The following is a 12,741-nucleotide window of genomic DNA, read 5'->3' on the forward strand; positions in this document are numbered from 1 at the left end:
AAGCTTTAACTCCATAACTGAGAGTAGCAAGATAATTTTTGCATTTCAGTGGAATTTTTGCACCTGAACTGTAAGATCAGACCCTCTGACTGCTACCTTGTGTGTGGTACCCAGAGTGTCAGAACTAAGGTTATAAAATCGCCTGGAACTTTAATGTGAAAATTACTCCTACAGCAAAATCTTGTTTGAATTTCTTGGATGCTGTTCAGAATATACTTGTCAACTGACTTGTTACAGATAATGTTCAGTTAAAAATTTATTGTGCATGCCTTTTTTTGGGGAAAAAAGAATCAAATAAGTAATGTTCTCTTTACTGTATGCTGGATGATCTTTTGTTCACGTATTTACTGAATATCTCAGTTTGCCAATATCTAGTTTCCTGCCTTGGAAACAAAATTTGATCAACAGTACAGTCGCATTTTGAAAAAGAAGGAACAGCATGAATGTAAAGCATCCAGCTTTATGTGGGGTTTTTGCCTAGTGTAACAATACAAGGCATTATCCATCCAGTATCACAGGTTAACTGAGAGGTGGGCAGATTTTCCAGAGATTCTTGTAGAGACCTTCTGTAAGGATCAATACGAGACTTGGCATACTAAATAATATTAATCAAGATCTGAATAGTAGTTAGATCTTCCCAATAAAATTCCCATGTGGTCCAGACTAGGGAAGTGATGACAATAAGTGGGTAAACTTTCCAAATAGCGCTTTGGTTTTTGGTAAATGGAGTCACTTTGAAGAAGAATATGTGTTTAATACAGCTAATTTCTAGAAAGAAGGAGTGCAGCCATTGGTATTGGCAGAGCAAGGGGTGCATGCTACCTAGAATGTACTGGTTGGAAAAACTAAGCTTCATTACATAATGAAAATACTTATTAAAGATAATTAAATGGCTACATGGATTCTTTAATTCAAAATTGAAATGGTTTAGTTAATTTCTCATTTTATATTTGAATTACAAGTAATTGAATTAATCCATTTTAAACGGTGACTTGGATTACTGCTTCAGCATCTTGCTTTGTAACCATGCTCTCAGAAGGTTATTTCACCAGTAGGCAATTACCTTTCAGGGGTGGGTAACTACAAGGTTAAAGGGTGTCTTTAATGTAACGGAGAGAAAAACATAACAAAACCTGCTGGCTGGAAGCTGAAGACCAATTTAAAGACAGGCCTCAACCTCATGCTTTTGTGTTCATTCTTGATGGTTAAAGTCATGACAAATTGTTGAGATTTTGTCCTTGATCTAATCCAGGAAAACTCACCATTTTAGATTGAATGATAAGTGTCTCGCTGAAGCATGTCGTATTTGTTAGATGTGTGAAGTTAAATGGTGGGTTTGTACCCGTCTATGATTTCTCTTTATCTTTAATTATATTAATGTAGGGATCTTGTGGATGCAGGTCAGCTTCCACAGATCCAGTTCTAGGGCTGAGACACAAGAACAGAATAGCTGTCTTAAGCCCTCATTAATTAATATTCACTGCTTTGTTGATAAGTCAGTTGTATGTATGATGGGTACTGATGCAGTGATGAGGTGTTTTTTTGTTAATGGTGCTACCTCACTGGCAGTTTTTTCTAGTAAATAGCTAATTCCCTCATGGGGTCTCATCACTGCCTAATGCAATGAAAATAAATAAAGAAGTAATGCTATGTTTCCTTTTTTTTAGGTAATAATCTACGGGGATTTGCCAAAACATAAAGAAAATGTAATATATTTATCAAATCATCAGTGTACAGGTTTGTAATTTTTTTGTCTTAGTGCTTTTACAGATTTTAAAAAATCTGCTTGTCTGTTTACTGTGTCTCTTTCCAGCCTTGCCCTAATGAGCAAGAACTTCTAGTTCAGAAATCTTTAACGATATTTATACATACAACATGCGCTTTTTTGTTTCATCAGTGGCTATTAAAAACTAATTTACCTAAACATTTCGGGCTTTTGTCTTTGCAGTTGACTGGATTATTGCAGACATGCTGGCAATTAGGCAGAATGCTCTCGGGCATGTCCGTTATGTCTTGAAAGATGGGTTAAAATGGCTTCCGCTCTACGGGTGGTATTTTTCACAGGTAAGCCCATTCACTTGTTCCTTGCTGTTAGTGGGGTAAATACGTAAGGTGTACTTTCCTTCTATTTCTCATACGTGCTGGGAAGATGCAGTTCTGAGCTGGCACTTGTTCATTTGAACACGAAAATAGCTGTTTTCACTCAGTGTAGTTACATGTGTATCTTAGTTGAGAGTTACTGAAGAATTGGGTTGCTTTTCTAAATTAATATTTCTTATGGATGGTGTTTATTACTAGAATTAAAACTGTTGAGTCTGTTAGAAGCATTTCAGACTATTCTAGAACTTTGTTATTTTTACAGTCCAAAACCCCACTTAGCAGTAGGTGTAACCTGACTTTTTTTTCTATGAATGGGTTGTGGGGTTTTTTTGTCATGCTACAAATTGGGAGTAAATTGACATTGCTGTGGTGTACTTATTTATTTTTCAGTTTGGTTTTAGCACAATATAAAAGAGGAAAATTGGACCTTGGTATAGTGTGGAGCAGATCCCAGCCTCCCTGATAGTGTTGATGGTTTTGCTTTGGACTTCAGTTAAGCAAAAGCCTGAGTCTAACAGTATTCCTATTACTACCTTTTACTTTCTCCTCTTCCTGCATGATGCTCCTCTTGTTTTCAGTTTGAGAGCTCAACCTATGTGACTCAAAATTACACAATTACTGAAGAAACAGTGGGCCATGGTCACTGTACAGCCAATGTACTGAGTGGGTGTGATCTTTAATCTAAGATGGTGGATAACAGTGTAGATGTGTTTACCTCCCTAAAATCCTCTCTGAATTTGTCATGTCTGTTCTTTGCTATTTCTGAAAGCAGGACTGTTTCTATATACAAATGAAATACAATGTAGAGGGGGATGGGTTTGGAAGTATTGGTATGTTTTGGTAGGTGAAATGGCTTCACAGTATATATCTCAGGTTTTAGATGGCTGCTTAGCTGTTAGAATAGAAATGGATTAAATTTTGGGTAACTGTTCCAAAGTGCCTGTTCAATAAGATTTTTCTCCTTTGGCTTCTGTCTTTAGTCTTTACCTGTTCCCTGAACATTAATCTGCTTTCTGCCCCCCACCTCCGCCACCGAGGCACATAAAAGCAAAAAACACTTAGAAAAATAATTCTAATAGAATTAGACAGTTTGATTGAGTTGACTGTCAGCTCTGTCCAAGAAGACAGGGGATATTGCAAGAAATACTATGCTGGGTATATGTATTACTTTGTAAAGGAATATGTGAAGAGCAGGCAACTACAGATGTATGTCCAAATTGGAGGCTTTACTCTGTCCCTCATCTTTGGCTGCATGCTCTTTCTCTTACCACTTGAACTCTTGCACCCATAAGTCAAGTCAGATCAGTTGATTGCTAGAACCAGCAAAAGGGGGAAAGTTTTGAGTATGCAGGCATGGGTGGGAAGAGGGAAGGAGGCAGGATAGCCCTTGTGTCGCTGTTGACACTGAAACTTTGCCTCCAAGAAGCTAATTTAAGTTGGATTGGGTTTAGACAGTGTTGGGTGAGGGGAGGTACAGATCCATGAACTACCTAATATGTTGAAGAACAAGAAGTGCCTTAAAGAGTGGCCTTTCCCAGCAATCAGATGTTGTCTTCTAGCTTGGTTGTAGATACCTAATTTGAACAGAGATTTGGACTCTTGGATCATGTCACATAAGATGCCTATCACTAGGGTGTGAACTGTCCCACCATTTTATCTTAGAGCACAGGTAGCGGTTGAGGTGCCTACTGTCTGTTCAGTGTGTAAGAGGTTAGAGTGTCCCCTGAGATACTGGGAGATCCAGGTTTGATTTTTTCACCTTCATGGTTGAAAATGCTTGTTGTCTTCTGGGTAAGAGCCTTAGTGAGTAGGCTATTAATCTAGGCTGGAGCATGGGTGGTTGCCATCCTTTCTTCTAAAATTGCTATGTTTAGAAAAGAATATGCTGCAGAGAAAATAAGAAAACTGTTCACAATTTCTTTTTATTGGTGGCTTTGCTGTCCCAGTCCCCTAAATAAATATGGACTGTCACACCCTGCAGGTATCCATTGGGAGAAAATGGGCTTCTCTGTTTTCTAATGCTTGTCCCCACTGACGACTCTGGATCTCTACATTTTTCTTCCACTGAAGTGACCAGTCTGTTGCATGGAAATATTTTTCTCTTTGTCCTTGCCTGTAGTCATTACATTGGTGGTGATTTAAGTCTGCTTTAATTAAAATACCGATAGAATATATATTCCATCTGCTATCACTAGGTGTCCAGAAATTATTTTTTTCAAGATTTTGGAAAATTATTATTGCTGTCTGGAATATCCGGCGCTCAGTTTCCTGACTGCTGTATTGACTGTTAAAAGAAGGTTCCTGTGGAAATTAATCTGAATGTAGCCTACATTTTTAATCAAAACATATATATTAAATAAAATCTGTTCAGCTTTGGATTTCTCAAAACATAAAACCTCTACAAGATTTAGTGGGGGATGATTATATATATTTAATTCAGTGACACAAATGAAAGGCAGCTTGCTAACCGTAGTGATGCGTGTGTGTTTAAATGACAGAGACGGGATGCAGCAGGACTGCAGTGCAAGCTAATAGGTATTTTTATTGTTTTTATCACACCAAACAGTGCAAAAACATAAAACACTTCCTGCCCTTCCTGTTGATGTTCTGTCAGTGATGTCATTTACACTCCACTAAAAGTTTCCAGAGCCACGTAATTACGCCATGCTCACGGAATTCATATTCCCTACCTCAGGTAAACATCCTGTTTGGAAATAAACGTGGTCTGGATGTCCAGGAGAGCGCAATTCAGGCACAAAGGAAGTATATTTGTAAACATAATCTATTGTTGACTGAGAGAGGGGCTTTTAAAGTGCAGCGGAAAAAAATTATAACCTTAAAAACATTACTTCCAGAAATCTGTTTTGAAAAGCATTCATATATTTGATCTCTTACTGAAAAGGAAATGTAATACAAATTGGGGAATTTGAGCTATATACAATTGCATAACTAGCATTCTTCTTTGAGGCAGCTATCTAATACAAGAAAAGGAAAGAACCACTTAAATTAACCTGTTGTGTTCCAGGTTTGATTTATTAGGTAGAGCTAATTCTTTTCATAAAACTGGCTTTTTTATTTTTGGGTGGATCTGAAATTTTTTTTGCCCTATCTTTCTCCACCAAAATGCAGATAGCTCCTATTCATCTTATACCACATGGTGAGGCTGGGATGTAATTTTGATGAATATTTTTGATATCCTAGAGTTTGCTTGACTTTGTAGCACTTTGTCTTTTCTGTTATTCAGCATCAGCTTGTGCAACCTTTTGGTTGTGACTGAATTTCAGCCAAATACTTAGCTAGTATGGCATCTTGCCTCTCTAGCTTTGTAACCCTGCACCATAGGGGAGCTGATGTATTTATGTAGTTGGGTTGTATGCAGCGAATGGTGATCTTACAATATGTAATTTGTCTGTTCTCACATTACGTGACTATATACTCGTATTTACTTAAGAAATACAAATCTATTTCTGAACATTAAAAAGTCTGAGGTGGGGACACCAAACCTGTCTTTGGTGTTGTGGTGTCCCCAGGCAAACTGTACAATAGCAACTTGATTTCTCCAAGTTCACAAATTAAACAAGGAAAAGGCAGTTCAGTATTTTCCCACTTTACTGCAGCTGGTTAGTAATTTGATAAATACGGGATGACTTTGATTCCAGCCTTCCCTCCTTTATCAAAGCCTGACCTAGCTGAGCTCACACAGAATGATGACTTACCAATTACATGGAAGTCTTGTATAGTAGATGCATTATTTCTCATACTAAACCAAGTTTGCCCTTCCTGAAAGCAGTTGTGGTGAGTGTCACTGTACAGAATAAGACTTCTACTTTCCTTCAGTGGCATCAGATCTTAAAAATGGTCTTGCACGTGGAACGTGTAGATAACATGTGGCTCTCTGCTGCACAACTGTTTTTCTGTTCATGCTGTTATCTATCCGCGACTGGTAAGCTGCTTGTGGGGTGGTGCTGATACGATGCTCCAGCCTGCTGAAGGCCAGGGTCGGTGGGCTGGGGGGTTCTGTTCTTAGTTTTGATCCCCTGCCAGCCACAGCAGCACAGCTGAGTGTCGCAGCTGGCTACTTCACCTTGGAAGGGAACCACAGACAATAATGTTAAGACAGAATATTTAATATGGAGTTAATGTACTATTGACTTGCTGTTCCTTTTCGCTGCAGCTTTTGGAGAACAACTTAAAAGTCACGTCAGATACCACTAGCTAAGCAGCTGCACGGCCGTCTTTCCATGCCATGAAAAGCAAAGGCTGAAAGCGCTTTGCATAACCGCCTCTTCTGCCTGCTTTTCCTTACCCCTCAAACTTTATTCCTGTCCATGCCATGCAAATAAAATTATAGCTCCCCACACATACACCACCACCCCTGTTTCTACAATGTACTATATCTTTTCCCGAGATAAGACATTTGAATGAGGTTCAGCTCTTAGTAGTTTTAATCTTACTGTCACCTTTCTGTTAAGAGTGTGTAAAACCGTAAACGGGCAGAGATCGTGTGACAAATCCTAATGCCAACAGTCAGGGTGGGAAGAAAAGAGTAAGTTACTAAGTCAGGGAATCACTTGGAAAACCCATGGAAGTAATGTACCTTAAAAATGAAATTCTGTTATTTTGAAACTTTTTTTTTGTTTTTTCATACTTCCATTGTATCAGTAGTTCATTTTGGACTCTGTTTGTTTACATCCTCTTGTAGCTATGCTGCAGATAAAGCAAAGTAGTGGAAGAGGGAAATGATGAGGCAAATTTTATATCTTTATAACCCTCTTCCTTTGTGTGTGCTTTGCCATAGCCCTTTTACTGAAGTTTTTGTGAGAAATTGTGTGGAACAAGTTCTGAAATTAATCTTTTCCAGGGAACGGTCTAGCTTTTTATACGATTTTCAGTAAAAATACTTTTATAAAATCCTCTGCCTTCTAAAGATTTTGCGTTGCTTATTCAATTGTTATTTCAGTATATAACTTCTTTATTAAAAGTTTGATTTTCTTGTAAAGTGCATAAAAGTTTCCAAGACCTGTGCTAGTTACTTTTGTGCTACTCATAAATTTTGTATGTGTAGGTACAATACTTGTAATGCCAGTATTTCCATTAGTCACTATTTAATAATGGGCACGTAAAATTGAAAACGTGAGCCTATAAGTACTTGTATGTTAGTAACTTCAGCTGTGTGATTTTTCCCTTGATACGCAACTTAAGTGGCTTGTCAGTGTTGTCAGGAATAGATAGATCCCTGGGGTGGGTTCCAATGCCATCATCCGGTTAATTATTTAACACCTTTAAACAAGACACTTCAGGTGTCTTATAATTTTTATTTTTATTTTTAGATCTGATCTTTATTTAAACAGATTTTGTGAACTTAAGCATGTGCAAATGTAAACTTAGTTTCAGGTGCTTTCTTCCTAGGAGAAAACGTCTTGTGGGCGATTTGCATCGTGAGTCATAAAGGTGACTTGTCACTGTCATCTTGTTTGTTCTTCTATCAACTATTCTACCTTAAACTACTTAAATATTTAATACTTTTTTTTTTTTTTCTCTGTTAGCATGGAGGACTCTATGTAAAAAGAAGTGCCAAATTCAATGAAAAAGAAATGAGAGAGAAGTTGCGGGCCCATGTGAAAAATGAGACTCCGGTAAGACTATACTTTCCTTCTCCCCTTCTCATTTCTTTGACTTTTTTTAACGGCAAAGACTTACTGCCATTCCTGATACCTACAAACTACAAGATGGTAATCAGGGATTTGTGTTCTTTCTGTATTTTCACAGCTACTTTCTGTGATTAGAGTGACAGTCTAATTAAACTTAGGAAAATTTGACTAGTCCTTTATGAACTATACGAACTACATGATTCTGTCTGTAGAGGGCAGGGGGGATCTGGACTAAATCTTAAAACATAAGCTTTAACACCTTCCTTGAGAAATCACTGTTGGTGTTCCCTGTGTTTCAAAAGACAACATTTTGACTACTGTATGCTTGTCAGAGACTGGTATTTTTGTGGAATACCAGTTGTTTGATCTTCTGAAACTCAAGAACCATTCTTACCAAATTTTAATTGGCCATCCCAATGATCAATCATTTTTAATGGCAGTGACATCTTAGAACTAAGTTTGTCTGCTATGCCTGGAGGAGGAGAAAAAAAAAACCCTCTTGATAATTTTCTATTTGAAGAATGATTGTTAGTGCCAAGTGACTTTTCTCATGACTCCCTGTATGGTTTGTGGCTCAGTGGTTAGAATCACTGTGATTCGCTTCCATTACTTGCTGTGCATTGAAATGTTTTCTGCCTTTTTGGCTAGACTTAAGAAAACCAACTCAGCAAGCCTTGATATAGAACAGTTACACTTTCATTTTGCTTAAAATGATGTGATTAGGGCTTGCCACTCCAAATACTAAGTGGCAAACCTTTACCCACTGAGGCTTGGGTAAAAGGAACGCATAGGTTGTTTTGACCTTCATAATAGTCTTCTTACTTGTTTTTATTTTTTGGAGATAGTGTGTTTATGTTTGTGCATGTGTCTGTGTTGAAAAAGTGAACTGGCTTTACGCTCACTGAGATGCTTAAATCTGTAAAATGTCCCTGTTTAAGACAGTGCTCAAACTCATTTTGTCTTGAGGTAAGATTTAGCATGAACAGGGGGGTATTTTGTTTTAGTTAAGGTAAGAAAGTGGATCTACTTCCAGTTTTTAGCATATAAGTTACAAAGGCCAGAAATACATTACGACAACTAAACTTTTCCTGTCCAATGTCTAATGTAATGTTGTCCACATGGAGAAGGTGGCCACATTCAATAGCGGTAACTTGTGCCTGCATTACCAGGGAGGGTCCTGGGATGTGAAGAGGCCGCATAGTGTCAAGTTATTTTCTGTATGTCAGTGGCAAAGATTCTACTTTCTTTAAAACTCACAGTGTAATGGAATAAGCAAAGACAAATTGCAGGATGTATGAAACATCTTTGTAGTCATCCCCCTAAGCAATTGCTTCCCCTGCAGAGTGGTGGTTAACTTTGCTTTAGTTAGTCTGGATGGAGGGTGTTTTCCTGCATAGACCCATGGATTTCTTGCTAGCCAAAGAGGCAGCTTCTGGTTGACTCTGGCTTTCTGGCTTCCCTTTGCACCCCCTAAAATGCAAGGGTTTGTTGTAATAATAAAGTTTTAATTATGTAAGAGTCTTGATTCGAACTCTGCATTAAATTTGTCTGCTTGATAAAAATGTGGACTTTTTTTTTTTAAATACAGTCTTAGGAAGATATGCATAGAAATTCATCTAATTCTCCATCTTTCTGGAAACCTGCAAATGATGTTCAGCATTACTCCAGTGCTGTAAACTGCCTGTACAGGCTAGTGTGTGATTTTAGCTCAATTGGAATGTAAGGGGAGGTTTAAGCATAAAGCTTTTCTTCAAAGCTACATCTGCTATGGATTCTGCTTTCTATGGTGGATGTCTACATGTGACTAATGAATGAAATAAATCCAGAATGTGTTTTTTTCCTCAGTTGTTTGTGGATTGAAAACCTATATGTAACTTATTGAAGCTAACGCCAAATGAATTTCAGACCACTTGAGTACATTTGGTTTTAGGTGTAATTTGGCTGTCTGGAAGTTTGGTGGTGGTGGACGTGGGCATAGAACCTGGATGTGCTTACTAGGCAGCTGTGGTCATTTTCGTTGCATTATCTAGGGTAGCAGTATAGAAGAGAAATAAGTGTAACTGCTGCAGAAATGCATTCTGTTTTAAATCTCTTTTCAGTCAGACCATATAGGGAGTGACATTCAAGTTTTACAAAACCAAAGCTGTCGAAAGCCTGTTTATGGAGACAAATGTTTGCATCTGCTGGGGTAAAAGACACTGACCATTGAGTTGTCATTTGAGGGAAGACTAAATTTTCTATAATCCATTTTGTCTGAGAATTTAAATGTAGATGCTGTAAATGCCCTTTAACCTACAGTTTCTACTGGGAGAAGAACGTGATAACCTGTGTCCTTATTGCATTATTCATGAAGAAACTTTGCAGTTCCGCAACGTAGCGTGACATTCATGAGCAACCATATCGCTTTTAAAATGAAGACATTTTAATCAGTTAAGCAAGAATGCCCTAAACTCATCAGCTTAATGTGAAAATAATTAATTTACTGCTCTGGAATTTTTATGAAAATTTATGCACTGGATGCTGCAGCTGAGGGTGGGCTTTTCCTCGGTTTAGTGAGCAGCTGTTGTTGCTTGGTCATTCTGGGCGAACGTGGTGGAGTTCCTTCTTTAATGCAGTGTCAGAGAAAAGCTTGCCTTTCAGCTGCCGAGGAAAGAATTATATGGCAATAGAGAGGAGATGGACGGGAATCTGTGTTAAGGGTCACTTTGTTATTTACAGTTTCTCTCCACATACAGTTTAAACAAAAGAATCCAAATGATTAATGGTCAGTCCGCCTGGAGCCGTCCCTGTTGCCATTAAGAAACTGAAGACGTGTAGGAAGGCAGAACTGTTCTTGTTAGCATAGCAAGGCTTTTAGTTGTTTTACTGCCTCGTGTCATGTGGGGTTTTTTGGCTTTTTTTTTTTTTTTTTTTTTTAATGAAAAGTAAATTGGAGGTAGAATGCGGACAGGAAATAGAAGGCTGCCTCTTGGCCTCTACATTCACTGTAGAACTGGATTAGTGATCTGGTACGCTTTGTTTTGTGTAGGGACAGTGGACTGCATGATGCTCCTCTCTCGCCCTGTCTTACGACTTCTGCCCACCTGCCTGCCTTAAACAGCCCCTTTTTCTGTTCCTGTTCGCAGTTGGTCCACCCTTCTTCCCAGATGCAGCACAGCAATATTAGACAAGCACAAAACTCTGAGGCGAGACTGAAATGCTGTTGCACCTGTGTTTTCTTAGTGGAGCTCTTGAACTAATAAATTTTCTTATTTCTTTCTGGAAATTATTACGCTTCTCAAACTGTCATTGAATTATACACTCCAATGGTTCATTACCGGGCCTCTTACTGGCACAACTCAGTTGAAAACATGATTTTGTTTAAAATTGCAGAAAATCTGGCTGATGTTAACAAATTGCAGTCTTATGTCTTGTTGTGAGAGCAGAGACTGTCACACGGTTTGAAGGACACTTTTGTGTTAATGTTGTTTTAGTGTAAGCCATAACAAGATAAACACATTTCTCAATGTAACAACATATCCAGCCGATACTTGATATACTCAATCTGCTTGTTTTATAAAGAAAGTTAACTCTTCTGAACAGCAAACTATTCAGTTTGATAACTGAAAATGTAACTTAGGTTTCTTTTTATCATGCATCGAGAGTGGGAAATCTGCATTCTGAGATGTGGAATTTAACCCAGTACAGCCAGTATTTAGCTGGTCACTATGTGTTTTGTTCCTGTCATTCATTCAGTCACGGAATAAATCTTTGTCATGTGAAGCAGTGTCAATCAAACAGTAAAAACCTGGAGGGGACAGATACATTAATACAACTGCTATCAGGCTTAATGTAATTATTTTGTCATATAGTTACTAATTTGCAAATCCCTGACAACTTGCTTTGTAAATCCTGGATGTCCTTGCCTGCTTTCCCCACATCACCTTTGGTATTTGTTCCAGTTATACCAGATACGCTTTCTCATGCCATGTCTTATTCAGTTACTGATCTGAGTGTTAATGTTTCTCATCGAATTCACCAGAAGCGTATCTTCTAGGCAGTGGTCTAAATGGATTCAGATATGAATCTGTCTAGTTGTCAGGGTGCAATAATAATATTAAAACTAAGCAAATGCATAGTTTAATATAATTTTGAACTTTGTACATAAAAATATTTGTTTTCCCCATGTCACCCACCCAGAACAGCATAGTAAATGCAAGATATCTTTAGGCAGTAGTTACAACTACTGTTCTGTTGGGTAACTCCTGCCTCTTTTCTGGTTTTCTGGCGCCAGCAAGAATCAGTAAGGTTCTACTAAATTAATCCTCATCCATTCCTTGAAGCTTTCAAATCGATGAGAGATAGCAAGGGTATTGACACCCACCCATTACACAGAAACAGGCATGAAAGTACCATGTAACTGAACATAGGGACCTACTCTGCTTGGGTTAAAAGTGGTATATCGGTGAATAAGGAACTACGGTAACATGAAATTTTCTATGCCATTTTGAACACAAGCACTGTATTTTGGAGTCACTGCGATAAAGTGCGTAACTTTTAGCTAATTGCCCTAAATGAAAGATTCTGTATTAAAAAATCCCTTCACTGCAGCTAGTGTTTCTAGGCAATTAAAATGCTCCTACAACTGAACAGTTTTTAATCCAAGTTCAGGGGAGCTTATTTAATTATTAAAATCTTAGAGATTTACAGTTCTTATAATCTTTGGCAATAGTGCTTAAGGATTTAGCTTCTGCTGCCCATGGTGGGAGAAGAGAAAAGGCGGCCATACCAGTAGGTGTGGTAGGCTGAATCACACTGGCAGAATATCTTTGTCTTGTGCAGTACTGTATGTGAGTATAAGTAGGACATCTATTTACATGTATGAATTTTTCTGAGGCAAGGTAGTCCTAATGAGTTATATATTACGTTTATATATACTGAATTTAAAGCAAAGGCCACTTCTCTGTCTTGTTGGTATGCTTTCAATTCAGAGATACCCAGATTCTGGTCA

At 38.0% G+C, this 12,741-nt stretch overlaps 1 protein-coding gene across 1 annotated transcript in view; it reads left to right on the top strand.

The window, feature by feature from the left end:
* Positions 1 to 12,741, top strand: part of AGPAT5 (1-acylglycerol-3-phosphate O-acyltransferase 5) — a 61,455-nt gene that overhangs the window by 15,616 nt on the left and 33,098 nt on the right. Inside the window, exons 4-6 of the mRNA XM_009638765.2 lie at positions 1,668 to 1,737; positions 1,949 to 2,064; positions 7,647 to 7,736. Coding sequence (XP_009637060.2) covers positions 1,668 to 1,737; positions 1,949 to 2,064; positions 7,647 to 7,736 — 276 coding nt within the window. The remainder of the gene's footprint in view (positions 1 to 1,667; positions 1,738 to 1,948; positions 2,065 to 7,646; positions 7,737 to 12,741) is intronic.

The sequence above is a fragment of the Egretta garzetta genome, unplaced genomic scaffold (assembly GCF_000687185.1).
Source record: "Egretta garzetta isolate BGI_Z169 unplaced genomic scaffold, ASM68718v1 scaffold415, whole genome shotgun sequence".
Taxonomy (NCBI): domain Eukaryota; kingdom Metazoa; phylum Chordata; class Aves; order Pelecaniformes; family Ardeidae; genus Egretta; species Egretta garzetta.